Raw genomic sequence first — 27520 nt, 5'->3', positions numbered from 1 at the left:
GCTTCAAGATGACGATGCCTCAGTATTCCGTGTTCACACATTTAATTGCAGCAGCTGCGTGTTTAAGAGGAGGGCTTGGGGCACCGGCACCTTTTTATTTACAAATTAAGCACTGCTGTATATGACTTGTGGGTAACGTGGCTTTCAAGTAATAGAAACTTTACACCGTGAAAGAATACGTTTATAACATTTTTCACATTAAACTGTATAATAAAGTATAAAGGACAGACATTTTACAAAGTCACAGAATTAAATGTTTTTCATTACTTTATTGAAAACCTCTAATTTGCCCGATTTTATGATATTTTCTGAAAACATACAAAAAGGAAACTACAAACCTTACATACAATTATATTTACTTCTTGCAAAACAAAGAAGGCAATACACGTGTCTGGATATCTTTTACAACTAGCCAATAATAAGTAAATACATAAAAAAGAGCTCAGAACTAGAGTAAAACATAAGGGGTTAAAGGACAGAGTTCAGTTTATTCACCCTTGAATTCGTCACCAATGAGCTAGCCCTCATATTCCATATGGAGGCTATTTTCATTGAGTGTCGACTGGACTTAGATGGATATTTACCTTCCAATGCAATAGAGTAACGTGTTTCTGTATCTGCCCAGCTAGTCATGACACTCTTAAGTGAGAACGCACAAAACCTTGCCTGAGAGATATAGACAAGAAAGCCCTGATGGCCTGTTATTGGTACAGTCTTAGTAGTAGTGAAGGGCTGATCAGCTCTAGCTGCACCAGGTCCAGTATTATACCTTCATAATCGAGGCATCCTCCATTCTTCCACTACCCAAAGTCAAAATAGGGTATTGAGATTGGACTCCTATTGCCTTTTACCCCAGCCATCACCTGGACATTGAGAATCAAGAAGGAAAAGTGATTAAATGCACCACTTATTACAAGCATCTGCTTGGGAGCACACTCCTTTTTTTGATCTACATCCTAGAGCTAATATCTGAAGTATAATATTTAGGGCTAAGGTCCTCTGTTGTTATTTCAATGTTAGTGAACCAATGATCCACTTGCCCTCCTGCACATGTTGCAAAAAGCAGTGACTATAGGCCTATTAGAAGCAGTGAAGTAACAAAACTTGAGAGCCCCCCCCCTGCAAACTAGTCAGGAGCTCTAAGGCCAGGGCCCACAGCCTGTGCACAGTGTACTGTGCTGAGGGGGGGACCCTGGAGCTCAGGGGTCCCCCGTGTGACAGGGGCTGTGGGGGCTAATGGTACTCCACTGATATGAATAACTTTAGTGAGCTCACATAATGCCATTTCTAACAGATCTTCGTTGTCTGGCCATGTTTTTTGCTGGTGTGTATAGCACAAACCCGACCCAAGGTCATTAGATTGTTTTATCAGAGAACGATATTAACTACACATTTATTAGGCACAGATAAATTAGGCGATTTAGCTATAATTACACAATGTTGACAAAGGTTGGGATTCGAACCTGGTTCCCAAATTCCAAAGTTGGCAGCTGTGGCCTCCAGGTTACAGCTCCTCCTCTATAAGTTAAAGTTTACCCATCAAAGTTAAATTACAGCAAAGACACCTGTTTGTCCATGACGATCTGTACATTGAAATCCATCTTTTGGCAACATAGATTTCATCAACATCAACTAACCAAAGGCCTCCATCTTGTACCACCCTTTAATTTTGTGATTCCAAAATCCAAGTTGAAAGCTTTCAGAGGAATTAACCTTGCTGGTACGGGATCTTGGTTCTATAATAAACTTCCTTTGGATCTAAAAGCTAAAATCCATGAAAATAAATAAAACATAGTGCATGGTTTATCCATTGCCACCACCTTCACATCACCTAGGAGTCTATTTTTACAATCACCTTTTCACAGTGATTGCATGACTGTAGTTTGTAATGCTTTGAAGTGTCTATAGATACATGCTTTTCATTAATAATTTCATGAAAGGCTAAGCCTAGTGGTCTGTTGCTCTGGTTACTTATTGAGTCTTGGGGTTTATACTCTTTTTGTGCCAAATTTGTGTCATTTATTTTACGCAAATTCAGAGCAAACTCAACTCTATATTTATATTTTGATGTTAGACATATCTACCGTCAAAATATAGGAGTTTGCACCATTTTTTGGATGAGTGAACTTACCTTGCGTCAATGAGATGTAAGGTAGGCGTTCCCATCCAAAAAATGGTGCTATCCCTATAGCTCCATATTTATACCCTGTGCTAAACTGACTCACGGGTGGGAGGCGGGGCTAAAAAAATTCTAGCACCATTATTTAATGCCTGGTTCAGACCAGGCTTAAGGGGACCTGTGAAGCCATTTCCATGGTCAGACACCATTGACTGGGTCCACAGGTGCCCTCCCCAAGCCCCAGGAACACCCCTACCCCACCAAAGGGTCACTGGAGGATCGGGGACCCCATCCCAGGTAAGTATTTTTTATTATTATTTTTTTGCCATCGGGAGCCCTAACTTGGGGCCCCCAGCATGGCACAGGATGCAATGGCCATACCCAGGGGACACTTGTCCCCTCTGCTCTCCTTTGGGGTGGTGGGCATGACTCCTGTCTTTCCTAAGACAGTAGTCATGTTTTTGGTGGTTGTGCACCAGGAAATGGCGCTAGCCTGGTTAGAGGCATTTTTTTGCCTTTAACCAGGCTAGCATAATTTTTTGAGGCACAACCTCCTCCTTCCCTACCGCCACCCCACCCTGCTAGCGTTGGTTTTCAGGACGCTAGCTGGGCCTTACTACCGGCTTGTGCCATTCTATTATTATGACGCCTGGCATGCGTCTGAGAATGATGCAAGCCGGCTGTAAAGTTTTTGATGCAAAACTGCTTCAGCGCAGTTTTGCACCAAAAACTATAAATATGGGACTATATTTTGCACAATGATCTGAGTATTTGGACATCCTGCCTATTGCTCCTGAATAACAAACATTAACAATTTTATTTTCACAAAGTCAGTTACTGGCAAGTTACATATTTTATGTTTAGTTGGCTACAACTAGTCTTTGTGGAATTTGCTTTGAAGAGATGATAGACGAAGTAAAGTTTGCATATATTAAACCTGTGATTATAAGATTTGTAAAGATGTCACAGGTGTTCACTGAGACTAGCCATGGTGCCGAAAAGGGCAGGGATACGTTACTTCATATTTACGCACTCTAGATCTTGTTTTTCGGACGTCCCATTGAAATGTAAGTCCTTACAGTATCCATTGAAAAATCAGTCGGCACTGTTGTTGACGTTGATCGCCTCCTCTGTCCCCTTGAAAGCCATTGCTCATACACCTCCCTTACTTTTTTTCGGAAATTATTTCCAACCATGACGTAGAGGAGGGGGTTCAGGCAACTATTACTATATGCGAAATAGGTTGATATTTGAGTGGCAATCGAAATTACATTCTCACTAGTGCAGCCAGAAAGGATTTTGTAAATAAACAGTGTATCCAGAAATGTCACTATCTGAAAAGGCAGCCAACAAATGATAAACACAAGAAGGACAACGAGCATCAGTGTGGAGGCTTTCTGTTCTGTTGGAATTTCCTTGAATTTTTGCATTGTGTTGTTCTGTAAAACTCTGATAATTTGGAAAGTGCAAAAGGCTATGACGGTCAATGGTAGTAAAAAACTGGGGATATTCAAAATCATATGCGATGCAATCGTCCAGTCGGTGGATGGGTACTCAAGGATGCATGCCGTACTGTTTAATTCAGCAACATACTTTTCCTTTCGGTATATCATCGTAGGCAGACTTAGAAGGAAAGCAAACACCCAGATGACCAGACAGTTCAATTTGGCGCATAGAAGTCTCCGCATTTGTCCTATGGACATGGTCTTCACCAAGATCAAATAGCGATCAATGCTAACCATCATCAAGAAATAAATGCTTGCACTCAAGTTCACGTAAATCACTGTATTAACGGCCTGACAAAGGAATTGACCAAATGGCCAGGAAAACTTGTTTGTGATGTAAATGGCCCAAAATGGAAGGCCTGAAATTAAAAGGAGGTCGGCAGCTGCTAGATTTCCAAAATAGATTTCAGCTATTGTACAACGAGTCTTGTGAAGACAAAAAACCCCAAGGACGAAAAGGTTTTCTATAGCCCCCATCACAAAAATGAACCAGAGGAACATGGGCTGAAAAGTGTATAACCAATGCCAGGATTCGTAGAAACGACATTCTGTAAAGCTGCTGTCTGCTAGGGATACGTTTTTCAAGAGTGCTGTGGAGAGATTCAGAGTGTTGTCCCACGTCGTTGCTTCTTCTGTTTCAGCAGGTGCCATGGCAGAGCTGTATAGAGTAAAATCGCAGCATTAATCCAAACCAAATAAAAGTCTCTAATTTGTTTCTTGACATGTTTTAATGGATAACAGTTGGAAGACACATTTAATTTAAATTATATATCATTATAATAATGGCATTTAGTAGTACATAATCCTAGGAGAAATTAGTTACATTCAAGAAGCTATAATTCTCAATGGTGAATGTCAATCATAGCTCACTTGTTATGCTAGTTCAACCCCACCAGTGTGTTTATTTTGTTTCTGAAGCAGGTTGAAGGCAATTAAAGTTGTTTTCCATATGTAGTTTGAGACAATAATTTTGTTGTAGGCTACAAATCACTCCTCAATTATTTAACTAATCTTCATATGGAATTTGCTGTCTTCCTAAAGGATATCTAGAATTTACACACAAAGATGTCTCTAGGAATGTTAATGCATTTTCTAAACAAGCATTAGCACAGCTAATTGGCCTCGCTCACCAACGTTGAGCGAGTGACGCATGATTATGAAAAACAATGAAAACACTGATCTATATACTTTCAAGATGACCACCATCTTGCATGACACAATGTTTAGTTCAGTTATGTAAAAGTGTTGTGTGTTGAAGCAGCATTGGTTCATTGACAATTATTTTCTGAGAAGTGCAGATACATTAATTTAACAGCAAAGCCAATAGCTCTGGCTTGCATTTTCAGACCTTCAGGCTTTGCCACTTTTTCTTAGAAGGTTGGTAAGATCTCCTAAGTATAATAGAGGCACTTGTTTCAGGTCGAATTGAGCTTTGCCTGGGGTACTCAGGATCACCCTGCACTAAAGCCTTGAGGCAAGTGATGAGGGGGGTAATTACAAAAGGAGCAAGCAGTGAGACTTTGACAGAGCCACCACCCCTGTCAGCATGACAGCTAACTGAAAGTTAATCTATGATCGGTATGAGAATGCTGTTGGTAGTGTCCCTCCTACACTCATGATGCAATAACAATCCACATTCTTCCTGTAGAACCAGCAAACCCTCTAACCACACATTGTTTTGTGCATTGTAGCCTCCACAGCACTTCTCTGCCTTTTGGTTGGGGTTGCATGACATAAATACTACATATATACATGCTTACATGCTCTGTGAGGATGTTGTTGGTAGTGTGAGGCAGCTAATCTGAGGGTTTGAATGTGCTGTTGGTAGAGTAGACTGCTACTTTGTGCGGGGGTTGAAAGTGTTCTTTTTGTCATGTGTCGCTGTTACTTTATGGGGTTTGAGAGTGCTCTGGGTAATTTGTGGTAGGTCATTGGTTAAGAGGTTAGTGCTTTTGGTGGTCTGAGCCTGCTAGCCTGTGCTTGGCTCAATACAGACTTGCAACTACACCTCCACCCTGGCCTGCAGTACCAGCCTTAGTCCCAGTACTATATTTAACAGAACAAACAGCTCTGCCAGTGTGCCACAGCCATGACCCCCCACATGTGCCTATCCTAGGGGACACGCTCAGCTCTGCCAGTGCACCTCAACCTTAATCAATGGCATTCTAGGTAATCTTCAGCCGGGATCCACATACAGCTCCATAAATGCATCTCAGTCCTAACCTCTAGCACTTTAACCTTCCTGTCCTACAGCTCACGCAGCTGTGCCAATGCACCTCAATCCTAAAGTAGGGCATCTTATTATATCTGTCCAGCTCTGCCAGGGCACCTTGATCATGACTTGTGAACCACCTGCAATTCTAATTCTAGGGTTGAAGCACACAGCTCTGTCAGTGCACTGCAAACCTAACCAACAGCAACACCTGGTATGCTAGGAAAGGACTCCTAAACAGCTTTGCCAGTGTACAACCATCCTAACACGTAGAATAAAATCCAGGAAGAAGAGGTACACAGAAAGGAATGAGGGCAAAATGGACAAAGGAATATAACATGGAAAACGGAGTAGAGAAGTAAGGAAGTGTAAGTTTGCAGGTCTTTTTTGTTCAGACCAATTCTAGTGATCTTAGATCCAGAAGCAGAGAAGCAGAGCAGACAGAAGGAATTAAAGAGAGACAATGGGAATGGAGGATTGGATCAAGAAACAGAGAGAGACATTTTATTGCTACATTCTGGGCTCAGCCACTAACCATGTGATGACATAGCTGCTAGTCACAGCACGGCACCCCACTAGCTGTGCCAGACAGCCCCGCTGCCAGCTATAAGGCCAGCCTGCCATCAGAGGAAAGGGCACGTGGCATTGCCATTGCACAAAACTTTCTATGCCCTATTTACTGAGTCCTCCGGGATGGAGAGGGAGATACGTCAGCTGCTGAGTCCCAAATGTCCAACCAATTACAACACAGGAGCGTATTACAGTTACCGGGCTTCCCCAGTGCATTTTAAGTCAAATGGGAACTCCCGCAGGCACTAGGCATACATGGGTAGGAGGAAGTCAAGTATGGTCTGGAGTCAGTGGCGTAACAAAGGCCCCTGCCAGTGCGGGCCTGAGCTCCAGGGGGGCCCCTTATCGCAGCAACATGTCTTGAGTGAGTTCGAGGGGTGGGGCTCCATGAGCTTTGCATGGGGGGCCCTGAAGTTTTGTTACGCCGCTGTCTGGAGTCATACATTTAAACAAAGCAATCACACAACAGCCTGTCAGATCATAACAAATAGCAAAACACACTTGCTTCAATGGCTGAACTGCTGCAGCTCAACCGATCGCAAGGCTCTGGATATGGTTTGGTGGGTGCCTCCCTGCTTCGTAGAGATGAATGCGTAGCCAGGGCTTTCCTTGGTAAAAAAACGCATCTCACATGCACCTCTTGCATCTGGCACTATACTTTCTGCAGTCACCCTGCACATGCGAGGGAGAGAGGAGCAGAGGTTGAGTTGAGCGGGGACTTTATTCCCCGAAGGAAGGAGGGGCAGCCTGCTGCATACATCGGCTCTAGAAGCAGGACACATACATTAGCATGCCAGCCATGCAAGCCCTTTCTTGATCCCTACCTCAGTAAGACATGACAAACATGTATGTCGACTGAGGATCTCCCTGTTTATATGAACTGAGACCCTAGAGCTTAGCTCTGAGGTTGAGGGGGGTATGTATTATGCACCTCTATTTCACACCAAGGAGGTGGTAGAGTGAAAAATCATTAGTCAGGGATACCTGTGTCCTTGTACCCTTGGTTGTTGGGGGGGGGGGCTACTAGGCACCCTCCTGATCAAGTCTGTGCAGTCTTCTTTGCCTGTGGTCCTGTTTCCTTTGTCTACCTGGGATGTGTGTTTGCGAGACAGTAGGTTCCCAAGGAGAGAATGGTGAGGTGAGCCATTGTGTTTATTGCGAGCTGAGCTGCTCTGCTTGACATATCCTATTCCTTGAAGAAGCTTGGTGGGCTGGGGTAGACACTTGCTATTATCTGTTTAGCTGCCCTAACTTTGCTAGGAAGGGATGATGGCCAGTGCCTCCTGGTCTGGAGTTATTTCAAATTCCTCTCTGGAGAATAATACAGACAGCCTGTCCTGATACCGACAGCCTGTCCTGAAGCCCAGTAACACATCCTATACATGTCTTATACATGCACTGAGCATGACACAGAGAGGCCTCATTATTGGAGGGGCACCCAGGATTCAAAAGTAGCAGACCATCTGATTGAATCAGCCTGTCAATAAGAGGTGATAAAAGTCTGGCCTGAGTGGTCACTGGTTGTTCAAGACTGATGTCTGGTTCTAACAAGTGTCTACAGAAGCCAGCTGTGGGCCCGCGTATAAAGGCAAGAAAGCTTGCTCACCGCGTTTGAACTTGAAAGTTTTCTCTGTGATGGATGGATTCTGCTGTGAAGGAATTTACCAGCTGTGAAAGAGCAAAAGGATCAATCAGCAGCCTGAGTGCAGAAGCAGAGGACCAGCTGTTTATGAGATTTCAGCTCGGAAGACAGGGAAGTTGCAAACAGCTGCTCAAGATAAGGAAGCTTGCAGCATTATCAAGAGAGGCAGAGGAAGACAGGGAAGCTTGATTCGACCAATCATTTGGAGGTGAGATAACTGCCCAGACCAATGAGAGCAACCCTGTGCAAAATGGTCTGGAATATGCAATGCTAGTTGTGTGTTTGTGTGTCTACATGCTAACTGTGTTTGTATAGTGCTTAGTGTCTAGGTGCTATAATACTGTTTGCAGATAGAACTCTGGCCCAGAGGGTTGTAGAGTTGTCTGATTTTCACTGTTTATCTTAGTTTTATGTGTGGTATATTTCTCTTATGTGTATTAAATTACTTTTCTTTTTAAGAAGTAAAGAACTGACTGGACATTGATCTTATTAGCTGGTAGTACAGTGTACCCTGTATTCTGAATGTCTAAACCTACCTCACCTCCTTGAGTAAGCCTTTGACTGCACTGTCTCGCTACCCTGAGAGACCAAGTGTTGGGGAGGGGTACTTGGTTACCAGTTTTGGGTCCACTATTACTGAGACCACAGGCCACCAGTGGGGGACACTCCAGTTGATGCAACTGGAGATTGGTAGCCCCTGAGTGGCCTTGTGCCCAGGAAATCGGGTTTAACACATGCCATGTTGTAACATAATCTTGTACGGATGGGAGGAAGTCATTTACAGCCTCCAGAGTAGTAATGAACATATCCAACACTGTGGTTCTTCTACATCCTTTCATATATAAAATTTCAAAAGTATGACTTCATAATGAAGGGATTTAGTAAAGGCACATATGCAAATAGATTTTAACTAAGGATTATCCATTTAATTCAGTTGTACCCTTTTTCCAGCTACAATCACTACATACAGGATTGTATTTTGTGGTGTGGTTCCGGAATATCGACTACAGAATATTGTGGGATGCTAATATCGTAGACAGAATATCGAGGGACAAAATATGAAAAGGTATGCATGTATTGATTTTCTGTGCCTAGCTCCACATATATGTAGCTTTACGATATGTATATATTCAAGGTGCACAGATGTGGAGTTAAGCTTAGTATATCCATACTTGTCTGTATGCACTTACTTTTTGATATTATGTCCCTCGATATTTTGTGCACGATATTAGTGTTACAGTATTCTTGCAGTCAATGTTCCAAAGCACAGTTGTATTTTGCCCCTGACTTACTTCCTCTCTGACTAAAGATAAAACTATTTTTCTAGATACTGCTCTTTAAGAATTATGTTATTGTTTTGTCACCTCTACCTCTGTCTGCAGGATTTTTCATGGATCCGCCATGATTTTGGTAGAAAAATACTGTGTTGTGTTCTTATGGCTATATCCTCCCATGCCATGTAGGTTGGGAATAATTAAAAAAAAAAATACTAAATTAACATTGTTTTTGATAGTGTTATACTGTGACCTCCGAAGTACAACAATAGATACCTATCGGGATGATTCAGTGTTAGACGAATCTGTATGAGAAAATGACCAGGGGGCGCACATCCTTCAACAGTAAATTATTGTATATTCTTTGTGGTAAGAATTTTACTCCTCCTAATATCTCGGAGCTCTTTGAGCATGATGGGTTAGACCAGCAAGCATAAAAAGCCGGATATGCTGGAATACTTCAATCAACGTTAAAGTTTTTTGAAAAGAAAAGATGTCCATGAAGAAAAAAGTGGAGCTTCAGGACCTCTGAGTTTACAAAGCAATCCAGGAGGCTTCCCAAAAGGGAGCATCTTCATTGGAGTGTCAGAATGGTTTCGTTGCAAAATTCAAATCTTAAAAAGTGTCTAAACATGTTTTAGGGCTATTTTAAAATTCTCTAAACATTGTTTGTGTAACTGTGACGGTGTAAATGCCACCAATGTGGGCGTTGCTTCTAGGCTAATGTTTTTATAGCAAGGTGATAGTTGAATTAGAAAAAATGATTTGATGTATATTTTCACAATACCCAGCTAGCTCATTTAAAGTGTATATTATCATGTCAAACATATTACTGCTGAGAATAATTATCTTCATTAAGAAGGTTTCACGCAACTGCTACTGTATTCCAGATGCAGTTTCTCCTTATAATTGTTGTAATTCTAGAAGTCTGCAAAATAATGAAAGCTTTTCATTTCCAAGCACTGCCAAAGCCAATAAGTCTGTATTGAATATGCAAGCGTGTGTAAAGACAGGCATGCATAAACGCACACAGACTAGTTGTGTCATATGACAGTGTATCGTGCTGCATGGCACTGCATGCTTAGGGACTAAGAAACAGGCCACAAACAAAGGAGTCACAGAAAGACACAGGTTAAACAAAGACAAGGCACAAATAATCTGTCCACAAGATAACTGTGGCTGATGCTGTTGTCCTTGCTGTGGTTATAGCTATGGTCCTTGCCATGGTGGCAGAGTTTATTACTTCTGTGATTCCTGTTGTACTGCAGTTGAGGCCATTGTTGTGGTCCCTCTTGTGCTCACAACTTGTGTTGCTGCTGTAATGATGGTCTTTGTGGCTGTTGTTGTTGCTTCTGTGGTGAAACCTATTGTTCTCGTTGTAGTCCTTGTTGTGCTGGGGAACAAGTTACTAACCTTAGGTAACACCTTATCTGGTAAAGACAATATCTAGATGCGGATTTCTTATCTTTTAATTTCCCTGGCGTCACACTGGATCTGGAAGATATTTGCATGAATCGGTAGGGGCACCGATCGGCTACATGCAACATCATCCGCGCCAGAAGTGATCTCACAGTCACCTACATAAGTGCCACTTTGGTGTGCTGATGTCAGTTACTTTTTCATGACTTTCCAAACCAGGAGCCCAGAAGTGCACTGACACTGATGTGTCCAAACTAGGGTCCTGAAAGGGAGTATCCTTAGCAATGGCGGCTCCTCCGCTATGGTGGAGGAGCATTGTCCCCTCACCAGCAGCAACCGCTGCAAATCCTTCAACAATGAAAGGATAATAAACTAAGGCCCATATTTATACTTATTGACGCAAACCAGCGCCGGCTAACGCCATTCCAACGCACCAGGCGGGCGCCTAATTTATGGATTGATGTTAGCAGGCGCTGCAGGCTGGTTAGAGTAAAAACAAATGACTCTAACCGGGCAGCGCAGGCATAGGGAAGAATGGAGGTTGTGCGTCAAAAAATGGTAAAAGTCAGGTTAGAGTCAAAAATCATGTCTCTAACCGGACTTGCGCCGTTTTTTGACGCATCACCGCCATTGAAATGACTCCTGTCTTAGGAAAGACAGGAGTCATGCCCCCCTGCCCCATGGCCATGCCCAGGGCACTTCTGTCCCCTGGGCATGATCATTGGGCACAGAGGCATGTAGGGGGGCTCAAGTTAGGCCCCCTGTGCCACTTAAAAAAAATAAAAAAATTACTTACCTCAACTTACCTGTACTTACCTGGGATGGGTCCCCCCATCCATGGGTGTCCTCCAGGGGTGGGCAAGGGTGGCAGGGGGTGTCCCTGGGGTCAGGGAAGGGCACCTGTGGACTGCTTCCATGGTCAAAGACCATGGAAATGAGCCCACAGGTCCCTTAACGCCTGCCCTCACCCAGGCATTAAAAAATGGCGCAAATCAGGCTGTGCGCCATTTTTTAAGGCCCGCCCCCTCCTGTGCATCAAAATGACACAGGAGTATAAATAAGGCGCACATGCCTTAAAGTCATTTTTTAGACGGGAATGCCTACCTGGCATGTCATTAACGCAAGGCAGTTTCACGCATCCAGAAAATGACGCACATTGCAGAATTTTGACGGTCACGGGGTCGAGCGTCAAAGTATAAATATGGTGTTAGGTTTGCGCTGAATTTGCGTCAAAAATTTTGACGCAAACAGAGTATAAATATACCCCTAAGTTTATTATCCTTCATTGTTAAAGGAGCGGGGCATTGGGGATGACAAGCACTGAGGAGGGTGCACTGGGCCCTCCCCTCCCTGGCTAGGCGCTCCCATTCAATCCTACTGCTGATTTGAACAGTGTCAGGATTGGCCACAGGGCAGGCAGGGAGTCTGTACCTGCCTGCTGCTGAGACGACGAGGATCGGCGGCAGTAAGTTAAAAAAAAAAGTATTTATTTAATTTTATTAATCTTCCCCCGTGCACTGCCCTGCCTTCTGTAACCCCTGCCAGCTGCGACTGATCTTTAGCCCTAGAAATCTGTCCGCAGAGCGGAGAGGATGGGTGGGTTGGCAAGGAGACTGTGGCTAGTTATTGTCTCCACCAGATAATGCGTTACTGAAGGTAAGCAACTTGTTCATCTGATAGAGACATCTAGCAACAGATTCCCTATCTTTGCATAGATTTGCAAGCAGTACCCTCCCTAGTGGTGGGCTGCAGACACTTTTTCTAAACTAAGAAGTCCTGCAGGACTGAATGGGCTAAATGCCCGTATCTGCGAACCTCACTGTCCAGGCAGTAGTGTTTGGTAAACGTGTGCAGGGATGCCCACGTTGCTACCTGGCAGATGCCCAGGCTGGGACTCCTTGTGCTAATTCAGTGTTCGCAACTTTACCCCTCGTAGAATGGGCCTGTAAACCCTCAGGAGGCTGCTTTTTAGCCAATGCATTGGCGGTTTTTATGCAAAGAATGATCCATTGTGAAATGGTTTGTTTCTGCATTGCCTGACCTTTCTTTGCTAAAACATACCTCACAAAGAGTTGGTCATCCACCCACAACTCTTTTGTGCTGTCAAAGTAGAAAGATAAAGCTATTTTGGGTCCAGATGGTGGAGTTGCAACTCTTCTTTGAAGGTATGTGGAGGAGTTTATAAAGCAGACAAGGTTATTATTGCTGATTTCATGTTTTAAAGTGCTGATTTCATGTTTTCAAATGTGTTAACATAGTTCAGGGGCACTATTGTTTTCACTCTACTTCAGGTATCTTGTAACTTTCCGGTCACTGGTGGTCTGTGCTATTTGCAGGGAGAAAGCCTTTACTCTTCATACTTCTTGTGTGGGCACGAAAAGGGGATAGCAGTCTAGTAGCGCATTTCTGGCCAGCTATTTAGTTCTGGTGCTGGCACCTGTCCATGCCTGACTATCACAAGGAGCCAGGAAGCCTTCCTCTTCCACAAGAATGCTGGAAGGGTGCTTTAGTATATAGACCCCCGGTAAAAAACAAAAAGAGTTCAGCTGTGGCCTAATCTAATACATTACTCCTCATGTCCTGGCAGCAAAACAGTTTCTTTTGTAATGTGACATTTTATTACCATACTGAAGTTTCTGATAACTTAGAGATGAGTCAGCTTATCGCTGACCTAGCCACTCTTGGCTTGCATCAAAGAGTTAACGGGCTGACCCACTCTGCTGAGCATACATATGATTTAATTTTTATGAACCTCCCCTCCTTAAACTGTGAACAACTGCAACTTCTGCTTTGGACTGACCATTTATTGATCAGTTTCAAGATTCCTTTGATAACTAATGGTGACAAAAAAACACTTAAAGTTGTGTAAGATCAATTTAGACTTTGGCGGAAAATTACTCTGGAAGCCCACACTGAGGTGTTATTTTATTCCAGCACAACAGCTGCCGTAGATATGGAGCATGCACTTCTAGAATATCAGAAGTCTTTAAATATAGCTTTTGATAAGCTCGCCCCTCTCAAATTGAGTTCTAAATCTACACATGGTTCCCATGCGCCTTGGTATACATCAGACCTTAGAATAGAGAAAGCGTTGTGTGAAAAAGTGGAGAGACAGTGGCATCATACATATAATGCCTGTGATAGGGACGGGTACATAGCAGCTTAGTGAGATATCACTGCAATATAAAAACTACCTGGAAATTATATATCTGTAAGCAGACCTCGCAGGCTAAAAATTAATCCAAAGTGCTATTCAATGTCCTTAATGAGTTTCTAAATCTTAGGGCGTGCTCTCAAGACTTTGAGGCATCACAGACACTTTGTGATTAAATGGTGGATTATTTTGAAGAGAAAGTAAATAATATTTACCTGAACTTGTTGTGATGTTGAGCAGCCAGAGGGGACAATTATGAAGAGGCTCGAAAGGAGCACACATGAAGAAAGTGAGAATCAAATTAAGGTTCATACTGAGGTATAATGAAGGGCTAAGGGGGAACATTTGCACAAGTCCTTCTAGGAATCTATTTACAATAGGGGACTTAAATAAAGAGGGCTGGTTGGGCATCCACAAGAAGGCAGACAAAGCAGAAAGATAACCCTTAAGAGTACCTTGAGCAGAACGTTGCTGGGCAAGGGTGAGAATAAATAGAACACCAGATAGAGAGGCAGAAAGAGGATTGATAGACTTTTCTGTACAATAATTTACAAATTTCTTTCATCAGCAGGCGTATACAGTCTTGGTAGAGGGACGCCTGGCTCCCCGAATGACATGGCAGACCTTGGGAGGAAGGTCGAAAGCTGCCAACTGTTGCCGTTCAATCTCCATGCAAGAAGGCAGAGAGTTAACAGGTTTGGTTGGAGGATCCTCCCCTTTTCTGCAAAAGAAGACCCTCCTGAAGGGGCAGTCGGATCGGAAGATCGATGCTCAAGTGCAGAAGCTCAGGATACCAATTTCTACGTGGGCAGTCTGTAGCCACAAGGATGACTTGGGCCCGGTTGTTCATGTTCTTCTTCGGAACTCTGGGCAGAAGTGGTATGGGCAGAAAGTTGTACAGGAGGTCTGAGCTCCACTTGAGATGAAAAGCGTCTCCGAGTGATAGCCGCCTTGGGACTAAGGCCCATATTTAAACTTTTTTAGTGCTGCATTTGTGTCATTTTTTGACACAAAAGTGGCACAAATTTACAAAATACAATTGTCAAAAAGCAGCGCAAATGCGGCGCTAAAATAGTATAAATATAGGCTTAAATGGCTGACATTGAGCATTCTCTTTTGAGGTGAACAGATCTAACCAAGGCTCTCCCCACTGCTGAAAGAGGCCTCGCCCCACCTCCTGATGGAGACTCAACTCTTGATTTTTAAGCATTGGTGGCTGAGTTTGTCTACCCTGGCATTTAGAGAACCCACCAGGTGTTAAATCAACAAGGATATGCCCTGCTGTTCCAGCCATGTCCAGAGATGCAGGGCCTCTTGACAAATGGTCCATGACCCCACCCCACCCTGTTAGTTGCAGTACCACATGACAGTGGCGTTGCCTGTGAACACCTGCACTACCCTTCCCTTGATGGAGCGTAAGAAAGCTTTCAATGTCAGTGGGATCGCTCATAGCTCCAGCAAGTTGATGTTGAGTCCGGATTCCGCCAGAGACCAGAGACCTCTGAACTTCACCTCTCCCAGATGGCCATCCCATCCCAGGAGTGACGCATCTGTCACCACTGTGAGATTTAGTTGGAGAATGGGATAAGGGTCGTCTGCCTCTAACCCAATCATGGTTTTTTAGCCACCACTGCAGGTCTTTTGCAGTTCCCCCGAGATCTGATCTATGTCAGAGTGATTCCCCTGCTGCTGTGCTCACTGGAACTTCAGATCCCACTGCAAAGCCTGCATATGCCATCTGGCATGTATCAGTAGCAGGATGCAAGAGGCCATAAGGCCCAGCAGCCTCAGAGTCATTCTCACCAAACTCCAGGATAAAGGCATAGTCTGAATATCCTGGACTCGCTGCTCGGGAGGATAAGCCCAAAACGGCACTGTGTCCAGAACACCTATGATGAAAGGGAGCGTCTAAGAGGGAGTCAGGTATGGCTTTGGCGTGTTTATAGTGAACCCGAGCAAATGCAGGAAGTCTGCTGTAGTCTGGAGGTGGGAGATGAAAGCCTGGGACGAGCTTGCTTCAACCACCAGTTGTCAAAACAGGGGAAGATTGACACCCCTAATTTTTGCAGATGAGCTGCAACCACCACCTTCATCTTGGTGAACACCCAAGGGGCGTTTGTAAATCCAAAAGGGAGTAGACACGACCTGAGCCAAAGTGAACATTGTGAATTTCTCCTTCTTGAGTGAGAGATTGAGGGTACAGAGGTCTAGGATAGGCCAAAGACCCTTATTCTTTTTGGGTATCAGAAAGTAGCGGGAATAGCAACCACTGCTTACTTTTGATATCAGAACCCTCTCTATGGCCCCCTTGGCCAAGAGAGCCATAACTTCCTTGTGGAGCAAGGAAAGATGACCCTCTGTCAGCCAATCGTGTGTTGAAGGTTTAGGGGGAGGGGAGGGGAGAAATCAGAGGGAGTAGCCCCTCAAAATGATCAGCAAGACCCACCTGTCCAATGTTATGGACCACCAGTGGTGGAGATGATGTTAGATTCTTCCACCACCAGCATAAACTTGTAGGGCAAGATTAGGAGGGCTTGGAGGCTGCAGCAACCAGTGGGGGGTTGGTGGTTGTGGCGGACCTCTGACTACCTGACCCACAGGGCCCATATGCACCGCACCCTCGACCATGAGTAGCTTGGGGAGCTTGCACAGGATGGTGGCAGGCATAGGGTTGGCATGGGGAATGCCCCTTCTGTTGCCATGAAAGGGGCAAAAGTGAGACTGGGGATGGGGTCTACTGAGAGGCCCAGGGACTTGGCCATAGCCCACAAGTTCTTTAAGCTCTCCAGCACCGAGCCCACCTTCTCTCCGAAGAGATGTGTTCCATGGAAGGGCATGTGGTTTGAGGTTGGCCTAGACATCCCCAAAAAGCCAGATGTTCTCAACCAGGTGTGGTGTTAAAGTGCCACCGTCAAGGAAACCACTGTGCCCAGCGAGAAAGCAAACCAGTATCTGAAGAGGTATCCAGTCCACTGGCATCACCCAGTTCCTCACACTAGTCCATGGATTCATTGCCTTCTAGCTGGTATTCTAAAGGGTCCGGTGACCCCTTCCATTCTTCCCCAAGGTCTAGCCCTTCAGAAAAGGGCTCACGTGCTGACCTGTGACACGTGGAGGTGCCAGAATCGGCGCTGGTTGACTCTGTTCTGGTTTTGTGTTGGATTCGGAAATCCAAGTGGGGCTGGCTCCACCACGGGGTGCATCGATGTAGAGACCTGTGCCAAGGAAGGTCGTAATGGCATGATGCCCGCGTGTCCTTAAAGTGCTCCAGCATCAAGTCTGCCTTCTCTCCGAAGAGATGGGTAACATCGAAGCGAATGTCCATGAGGTTGGCCTTTCAATCCCCCAAAAAGTCAGATATTTCAGCCAGGCATGGCATCGAAGTGCCACTGTCAAGGAAACTGGCCCAGATCTCTGATCAGACGGAAGAGAAGTTGAAGCACGCTTCCACTTCTTGTGCTTGTTGTGCCAATTACCTGAATGTCCCTAAGACTTAGAGGGGGATGAAGAGGATTTGGGTCTCCTGGAGCAATCTCTGACATTTCTCTCGATTGGGACCGAGACCTCCCAGAAGTCACGTGATGCGGCATTGCCTGCAGGGCGACTAGCAACTTCAGGGACCACTCCCTCAAAGCCTTCGGTGCCAGGGCCTGGGAGTATGATCACAAGAGTCGTGGTTGTGCTCGAGAAACCAAAATCAGACCAAATGAGGGCTATACCTGACATGGCTGGGTGACAGATGCCACATGGTTTAAAACCTGTCTCTCTCGAATACATCCCCGCCCAGGAGATAGCTAAAAAAGGAATTTGATGAAACGTCAAAACAACCTATGAAAAAATGACAGGAGGTATAGCTCCACTCTGGATCAGCACTAACTGGCATGGAAACAAAATAACTCACGTCAGAGCACCGAGTTAGCGCCTAAATATGTGACCCTGACGTCAGTTCCAGTGTGGATGACGCCGAAGATGAAGCGTAGAGCTGATCGGCACCACCTACCAGCACAGTGGTACTGCTCACGCTGTCTGATGCCTGGGAAATTCAAAGGTAAGGAATCTGCGGCTAAATGTCTCTATCATAGAGCTTATTTCACTTATTTATTTCTTGTTGTTGCAGCTGCTGTTGTTGTTGCTCCTGCCTTCTTTACAACAGTGGTCACAATGATTATCCCTGCCTTGTTGGCAGGTATTACTGCTTTTTCCCCTGCCATTGTGGTAGCTGTGGGTGCTGTTCTTGCCCCTGCTGTGGGTATTGCATAGATGGTTGCAGTTGTCCCTGCTGTGCTCACAGCTGTTGATGTTGTTGTTCATGTCATGGTGAGGCCTGTGGTTGCAGTTGTGTTCTCTTCTGTGGCAGCAGCTGCTGCTGTTACTGCAGCTAGTGTTTTTGCAGTGGTCCTTGCTGTTGTAGATTTGGTTTTCACTGTAGTTTCTGCTATGGATGTGTGCTAATGCCATGGGAGTAATGGGGACATAACTAGGAAAGCTTCATTGTACGATTGTGGAGATGGGTTACTTTTTTTAGTTTGTTCACCAATGCAAAATCCGTATGCTACAATAGTTTACTGTACTTCAAAATTGAAGACAGACTGGAGAGTGTTAACCTTCCAAAGTGTGCCTTTTTTCAGATTTGGTGGCAGACAGCACTAGAGTAATGCCATCAATAAGAAGAAGTATTTAGGGGCATATTTATACCGTGTTTGCGATGAATTTGTGTCAAAATGTTTGATGCAAATTCGGCGCAAACCTAACACCATATTTATACTTTGACGCCCGACCCCGCGAACGTCAAAATTCATGTGTCATTTTCTGGATGCGGAAACCGCCTTGCGTTAATGACATGCAAGGTAGGCGGTCCTGTCAAAAAAATGACTTTAAGGGTTGTGAGCCTTATTTATACTCCTGCGTCATTTTGACGCACAGGAGGGGGGCGAGCCTTAAAAAATGGCGCCCAGCCTGATTTGCGCCATTTTTAAACGCCTGGGTCAGGGCAGGCTTTTAGGGACTTATGGGCTTCTTTCCATGGTCTCTGAGCATGGAAGCAGTCCACGGGTGCCCTTCCCTGCCCCCAGGGGCACCCCCTGCCACCCTCGCCCACCCCTGGAGAACACCCATGGATGGGGTGACCCATCCCAGGTAAGTAGAGGTAAGTATATTTTTATATTTTTTTAAAGTGGCATAGGGGGGCCTAACATGGCCATTGGGAAGGGGGCATGACTCATGTCTTTGCTAAGACAGGAGTCATTTCAATGGGGGTTGTGGAGTCAAAAAATGGCGCAAGTCCGGTTAGAGCCATGATTTTTTACTCTAACCTGACTTGCACCATTTTTTGACGCACAACCCCCATTCTTCCCTACGCCTGCGCTGCCCGGTTAGAGTCAAATTTTTTTACTCTAACCAGCCAGCAGTGCTGGCTAATGTTAATCCATAAATAAGGCACCCACCTGGCGCGCTGGAATGGTGTTAGTCGGCGGTAAATGTTTTGACGCAAACCAGCGCTGGCGCTGGTTTGCAGTCAAAAGTATAAATATGGGCCTAAGTGTGTGGGATTTGGCAGTTTGATTCAGTAATTGGTGTTTATGTGTTTTTTCATGGTTTGCTCTTGTTTGGATGAGATGTGCATCCGACAATGGCAGCTTGCAGATGGTTGCATTGTCCAATCTGTGTTCCCAGTAGAGTTTGGTGGTAGGACCTCAAAAAGCCCTTTTGTGAAACTGAAGATGCAACATGAGGTGTAGCTTGCGATTGAGAGCCAGTGTGTGTTCTTTGATGTATTGACTTTCCTGACATTGCAATATTTTAGTTGTGGTTTTATATCTTTTAATACTTAACACATGTGTGCTATTGGATGAATTAGGGCCAGATTTAGAGTTTGGTGGATGGGTATTTACTGCACCAGAGCGACGGAGTAAAGTATTCCATCACACTGAGGAAGTACTGGCCTGCCAAGCTGTGAGATGCCTGCTGGCTTAGTCAACATCTCTTGCATTTACAAGAACCACTGTCATGTCGGTTCGTGTAAACGCATTGAAAATTTGCGGGCTGCTCTGTCAACAGTGTGGAAACATCTGTCAAACTTTTTTTTAATTTTCAAAAAGTAAATCCCAAAGCAGGGCTCTCTTTTTCAAAATAAAAGAAAACAATCATCTCCTAAAAATGGGAGCTGTGTCCCATGTTGTTGGGGTCATTCCGCAGGCAAAAAAATGAGGTTAACTCCAATATTTTGGCACAAGACATGTCTAGCGCCAAAATATAAATATGGAGTTAAGTTTGTGCCGGATTTGCATTAAAAAAATTACACAAATCCGGCACCAACAGAGTATAAATATGCTCCTCAATGAGGTGAGCTGACCTTTCATTTAGTCAGAGAAGGTAATCCGTCATTTTTGCAACAGAGTACCCTAGCCACCAAACTATAGCTTGGTGCCTTAGCCTGCTAAAAAGACACAGTGGTATTCACCAATTCCTCTTGTGTACTTATTTGTTTTACTTTGCTGCCATGATAACATGTTGTTGGATTGAAAACGCTTTTGCTCTCAAAATAGACAGGTATACCTTAAGGCTTTCTTTAAGATGCAAAGTGCAATGAAAATACAGGTCCTTTGTCAAAAGTATATCTTGTGCAACATTTACTGTGTATACTTTATTAAGTCACCACTTACAACACAAATATCATCCTCTGACTCTACTTCATTAATCTGGTCTTTGAGCGTAAAGCATAATTCTGCTAATGCAGTCTGTTCAATAAAAGAACACCTTTTCTGTCTGGCTTTAGGGACTGGTGTAGCTGTCTAAAAACTCGTGTAATCTATACTTCACAAATGTACAATAAGAATTATACAGAAAGAGTAGACCCTGGGCCAGTCCCCTCGAGTCTTTTGTCTTCATGTGTTTTCAAGGTTTAGTTGATTGAATGGGCTGTCTATCAGTTCCATGGCATTTTGTGGATGTTTACATTGTCCCATTTGCTGTCCCATTAGGTTTTGGTGATGGGTCTCAACTAGTGCTTTTGTTGTACTAGAGATAATGTGTGCTCACTGATATATTTACATTACTTACACAACAACATTTTACATGCTGGCGGCTTCTGGCTTTTTGTTTAGTAAGTACTTGCTGTTTGAATACCTTTGTTTGCTATAATAACAGAGTGCTAGTCACTAATTACTGTTGTGCCTGCATTTATTATACTGTGCTGCTATGATAACATGTTGTTGGATTTACAGTTTATTAACAAAGATGTGCACAAACATAAGCTTTTTAAAAGATAGAGCAAAATTATTACTATTATTATTATTACTTTGTCAAGAGCATTATTTACTTAATTATTTTGCATTGTATGCCTTTGACATTCACCACTAACAATGTAAATTTGATCTTCTGACTCAATTTCATAATGCTCTTCTTTAAATGTACAGCTTCACTCTGCTAATGAAGTATTTTCTTGACAGGGGGCCTTCTCCAACCTTGCGTATTCTTGGAGAAGAAAGTAGAGATATTACTTCATTATGGGATTATCTTTCTACGCTATCTCGGGGCAACTCTCATAGAAAATCACCTAACTCTGACCAAATAATTTCACCTGCAAAAGTCAAACGATTTCTTTGCTAATGCTTCATCACTATTTAGGCAAAATGCATACACGCAAGATTATTAATAAAACGTTTTCTGTCTTCTCCTGCCTGACTGATTTGTTTCTATCACGCTGAGAAGTGTTATGCAACAGGCCATACAAGGTACAGCGTTCATTATATTAAAATTACTAATTTATCAGAAAAACTGTCCTTTATACTAACAGTACAGCTTTGTGCTTCTCCACAAAGACATTATGGCCCTCATTACGACTTCGGCAGTCTTGTCAAAAGACCGCCGAAGCCGCGGCTGCCACAATACCGCCAGTGCTGGCGGTATGCGTTGCGCCCTATTATGACTTTTCTGCTGGGCCAGTGGATGGAAACAGTGTTTCTGCCCTCTGGCCCACCGGAAAAGTCACATCAAAATTGTAGCCGGCTCGTAAAAGAGCAGACGGCAATGTTGATGTGCAGCAGCACCTGTCACACATTTCACTGCCCGTAAGTCGAGCAGTGAAATGCGTGATGGGGCTGTGCCTGGGGCCCCTGCACTGCCCATGCCAAGTGCAAGGGCAGTGCAGGGGCCCCCAGGGGCACCCGAGTCCCCCTTACTGGCAGCTTTTCCATGGCGGTGTGACAGGCTGACGGTTGGGGACTCATAATCTGCCCTGGCGGATTACAACCGCCCGGCTGAAGCCTGGCGGTATCCTGGCCATACCGGCGGTATGACCGTGGCAAATGTGCCACGGTCATAATACGCAGGCAGAACACCCCCAGCCTGTTGGCTGTACTATTGCCAGAGTTCCGCCATCCGCCGGGGTCATAATGACCCCCTATTTTTCTGTTCAAGACATCTAGTGCAAATTCTTAACTATTAGACACAATTCTTGTTATATTTCTGAGTCGTCAGTACTGTAAATTAATATTCAACCTAAAATGTATCTACATAAGGACACACAATCCTTCACACACACTCTCTTTCTAGTTATCTCCAAACAAGTAGGTAGATGATACTGCATTTCTAATCATGTTATAAACAACAAGGCTAGATGGATCATATTTGAATAATGCACTGCATTTTTCTACTTTTTGAAATGTTAGAAATCAGTGAGCATGACATCTATTGTCTAAATGATGCTGTCTTCAGACGCAATGGTTTCAAAAGCATGATCAATAAACATTTTACACCTAATGCTGTCTCAACTTCTGATTTTCATAAATATGTCAATGAAATGGTTTAAGAAAGGTGCCATTTCCTTTGGCAGATATATTTAGCACTGCTACTTTAACAGACATTTGCACATACATTAAATACACTGTGGTCTACCCTTGGGCTACTGAGGATAAAACATTTGTATGTAGTTCCAGGGAAAACGTGTCAGATACATAAATAATCACAAGATATTACCGTAATGTAGCCTGTAATTATTCTTATCTGCAGCTGCAAGAGCAATGTCGCCTTTAGTTCTTTATTTACTTTGGCGCTATAATAAAATACACTATAGCTCAGTCATCCAACAACATATTCCTTCATTTATAGAACTCTGCAATGTGCAATATACAGTGATCTATTGAAAAAAATACATGCTTTCTGTAGAGTTGCATCAGGGCAAATGTTACATTATTTAAGTGCCCATGCACCCAAAGCTATAGTCATCATATTAACAATGGCTCCATGTTAGAAATGGGGTCTTTGGTTGGCAGTCAAGTTACACCCTGTCCAAGCAAGGATCCTCAATCTAGTCAGGGCAAAGGAGAAACACAACAGGTTAACCCCCACTCACCCCCCCGGTAGCTTGGCACGAACAGAAAGGCTTAACTCAGAGACAATGTGTAAAGTATTTGTACCACCACACACAGTAATACAGTAAAGACACTACAAAATGACTCAACACCAAGGTAGAAACATAGCCAATATTTATCTGAACAAAACAAGAACTAAACTACAAAAACCCAACATACACAGGCAAAGTTATGAATTTTTAAAGATTAAAGCGGAGGCGTCACGAAGGGGCATCGGTTCCTTGCTGCAGAGCAGTGGAGGTGAGGCGGCGATGGTGTGAGGCGTTGGATCCATGCACTTCCGGCAGAGTCAGTATGTGGCAGTCACGATGTGGTGCAGCGACTTCCATGGAGTCGCGGACTTCGGCGAGGCTGCAGCGGCGTTGGGCCTGCAGGGTTGTCGCACTCCAGCGAGTACCACGGCTTCGGTTGCAGCCGGCATCACGGGATTCGTCAGCTGCATCAGTCCGGAGTCGGTCTAAATTGGTTTCCTTGGATCTTCTTGATTTTCCACCAGCTTGTCCTTTCAAGGGCCCAGGGTCTGAATTAGGCGCCACTTGGCAGGGCAGGAGTCTCAGCAGAGAGTTTAGGTGCTGGCAGAGGAAGTCTTAGATAGCCCTGAGACTTCAGAACAGGAGGCAAGCTCAGTCCAAGTCCTTGGAGATTCTTATCAAGCTGGAATATACCACAAAGTTTAGTCTTTGTCTCCTTCTTCAGCCAGAAGCAGCAAATGCAGGATAGCCCAACAAAGCACATTCACAAGCAGGGGGAGCGCTTCTCCTCAGCTCTTCAGCTTTTCTCTTTAGCTGAGGTTCCACTTAGTTCCAGAAGTGAATCTTGAAGAAAATCTAAAGTCTGGGATTTTGGGTCCAATACTTACACCCCTTTCTGCCTTTGAAGTTGCCCAACTTCAAAGAAAAGTATCTGTTGTTTACAGGATCCTGCCTTGCCCAGGCCAGGCACCAGACACACACCAGGGGGTTGGAGACTGCATTGTATGAGGGCAGGCACAGCCCATTAAGGTGTAAATGACCACTCCTCCCTCCACTCTAGCCCAGATGGCTCATCAGGTTATGTATCCCTTTGTGTAACTGTCCAGAGGAGATTCACAAACAGCCAAACTGTCAGTCTGACCCAGACAGGGAATCCACAAACAGACAGTCACAGAATGGTATACGGCAAGAAAATGCCTACTTCATTAAAAGATGTATTTTTAAATCCATATTTCTATCTGCTCTTAAAGAAATACTGCACTTTAAGAATATTAACGGCAACCCCGATGTTAACCTATGAGAGAGATAGGCCTTGCAGCAGTGAAAACCGCATTAGGCAGAATTTCACTGTTAAGACATATAGAAACGCATCACTTCATGTCCTACCTTTGACATACATCGCACCAGGCCCATGGGGGTAACTAGGGATTACCTTAGGGGTGCCTTATATATATATAAAAAGGGAAAGTTTGGGCCTGGCAAGTGGGTACACTTGCCAAATCGCATTTGGCAGTTTGAAACTGCACACACAGACAATGCAATGGCAGGTCCGAGCCATGTTTACAGGGCTACTCATGTGGGTGGCAAAATCAGTGCTGCAAGCCCACAAGTAGTATTTGATTTACAGGCCCTAGGCACATCTAGTGCACTTTACGAGGGACTTACTATTAAATCAAATATGCCAATTATGGAAAATCCAATCACACATACAGTTTCACATAGGGAGCACTTGCACTTCAGCGCTGGTCAGCAGTGGTAAAGTGCCTAGAGTAACAAAAACAACAAAAACAGCAACAACCTGGGAGGTAAAGGCAAAACGTTAGGGGAGACCACGCCAAGGATGCCAGGTCTAACACTCCATACGAAGCAACAAAGAAACATGGCTGTATGAAAACCATTCTCTGATTCTTTCGTGGTCATCTATACTTAACTCAACAGGACACAAATTAGCAATTTTGCCCATCATTGAAAAAATCTTTGGAAACATTTCTTTAGGTTTCTACCTTACAATTGACAACATACTTAATCCAGTTGTGAGCTATTAACCTAGAGTGCTTTTAATAGCAGGATGGTTTCAAGCAGATGTGTGTACTGTGAGTTTGGCCACTCATGTATTTGTGTGTTTGGCCACTTATGTCCATGTATGGATGTGTGCCTGTATGGACCTGTGACATGTGTGTGTTTGAGCATGCCTTCTTATGGCATAGACATATGGATGCCTGCATGCGTTTTCTTTCTGGTAGTGCACCCAATCACAACAGCATACAGCCATTACAACAAGGAATATGTGCAATGAAAGGAAGTCAGATTTATTGGCTTTGCCACTGCTTTCTTCAGTTCAGGAGAGGAAATACTGTTAGGGGTGATCAGGATTTGCTCAGTAAATAATAGAATGTTATTGAAAAAATACAAGTGTAACGCAACGATTGAAAAGAACGTTTGTAGTTCTGTATGAAACTTTCACTTGAAATTATATGAGCCTCTGGACTAAAAGGAAAAAAGGAATTAGGGGGAGTTGTTCAGTGCACTACTCCAGCTAATTTGGGCAGACAGACTGGTTTAGGGCATACATTAATGGGTCTTAAGAAGCTTATGCAGATTTGCCTAAATTATCTGGGTTACATGTATCAAGAGATTTAAGACATTTTGTGAAGCTTTTTTTACCCAAAATTGGATACAAATATCAGTTATCAACCATAAAGAATGCTAATGTTTAGTAATAAAGGTATAAAGGTTTTTGGGAAATTTATATCAAAAAGTATGGGGGATATTATTCTTGGAACAACTTCCTGGATGTAAGTACATGAGTGAAAATATTATGATAATTAACTGCACAGGAGTACACATCATCAAAATGGAAGATAAGATTATTCATACAAAACGGTTATTCCAATATATCCAAATGGTATGACAATCCTAGCTTTAACCTTTCTTTATTTTGGTGGTCAAAATATTATAATTATTATGAGTTTATGGCAGTGGCGGAAATACTGCTGTACCCAGACTAGTTTTGGCAGTGACACAAAGAAGCAGAAAACAATCACAGAGTTTAGCTGTGCTCCCTCCTGCTTTTTCATATAAAACATCTTTGTAGGCCTCTCTGTCCAATTTTCTTTCATAGCTTAAGCTCTAACGTTCTGAACATTTGCACACCATCCCTTTAGGCATCCTTAAAAGAAACTGACATATTTATCTGCATCCATTTACTACGGGCAGTATTAAAAACCATAATACAGTGGTTCCCAACCTTTTAACTTCTGTGTACCCCCACTCTACCATTACTGGAACCCGGGGACCCCCAATGAATCCTTATTGGAATCTGGGGACGCCACCAATGAGTCATTAATGAAAGCTGGGGACCTAATCTGTTAATATTATATAATTTTCTAAGCAGTTGCGTACCCCCCGAGGAGGCTTTGCGTACCCCCAGGGGGTCCCCGGACCACAGGCTGGGAACCACTGCCCTAATACATTCAACAAAGAATACGCAGGGAAAGCCACAGCAAGGTGGTTAAGAGGACGTTCAGTGCCACTGTGGTGAGCCTGGTCTGGCGTCCGGAAGTTAGAAGCATGGACAGTGAGTGGCGGGCTGGGCCGTATACTCTGTAACAGATAGGGGCAATGGGGGCACTGGGTAGCAGGATGTGCCTCCCCTGGCCCAGAAGGAGGAGGCTACTTGCTGGTGTAGGAAGAGAAAGCGGGAGCTGGTGTCACAGTGCTTGTGCAAAAGTGATAGTGAGGGTGAGGGGGAACTGCTTGACACCCTGGGGTTGTAACCACATATTATTGTGTGAGCTTCCCCTTTATTTTCTCTGTTTCAGTGAGGTACAATCTAGTCAGTGGTCCACAAGGGGATTGACATTTACTGTTCTACAAGATCACAGCTCAAACCGCAACAGAACTCACAATCGCTACTGTGCACCACCCACCAGAGGTAAGACCCCCACCATACCCCCAAAGCTTTCACAGGAGGACAAAATAGCCACTTGACAGAGCTTCCTTGAAGTCAGAATCCCAAACATGCCCCCTTAGAAGTACATAACACTCCAAACGTTGGAATACATTTCCCAGACCCCCTGGAAGCTCCAATGAGGACTTCTAAATGTTAGCTATTAATGCCCATCGACCCCTCTGCCTCTCACGTGTTTGACGTAAAACATTCAATAAATTAAGAGACTTGACTTCCAAGCAGGCCTGGTTCCAGGAATTTATATGTGGATGGGCCAAGGAAGCGTTTGGGTGGGCCAATGTGTGTCCAATTTTTTTACAATTCTGGAGGTAG

At 44.0% G+C, this 27520-nt stretch overlaps 1 protein-coding gene across 1 annotated transcript; it reads right to left on the bottom strand.

Moving 5' to 3' along the window:
* Positions 1–255: 255 nt before the first annotated feature.
* Positions 256–22905, bottom strand: LOC138260111 (B2 bradykinin receptor-like). Its single transcript, XM_069208267.1, has 2 exons — positions 22872–22905; positions 256–4282 (listed from the first exon to the last, which is right to left on the bottom strand). Exon 2 carries the CDS (start codon positions 4273–4275, stop codon positions 3154–3156), a length of 1122 nt encoding a protein of 373 aa, XP_069064368.1. The 5' UTR covers positions 4276–4282; positions 22872–22905; the 3' UTR covers positions 256–3153.
* Positions 22906–27520: the final 4615 nt, after the last annotated feature.

The sequence above is a fragment of the Pleurodeles waltl genome, chromosome 9 (genome assembly GCF_031143425.1).
Source record: "Pleurodeles waltl isolate 20211129_DDA chromosome 9, aPleWal1.hap1.20221129, whole genome shotgun sequence".
Lineage (NCBI taxonomy): Eukaryota > Metazoa > Chordata > Amphibia > Caudata > Salamandridae > Pleurodeles > Pleurodeles waltl.
The sequence above is the reverse complement of the archived record's forward strand: the minus strand, read 5'-3'. Positions and strand labels throughout refer to the sequence as shown.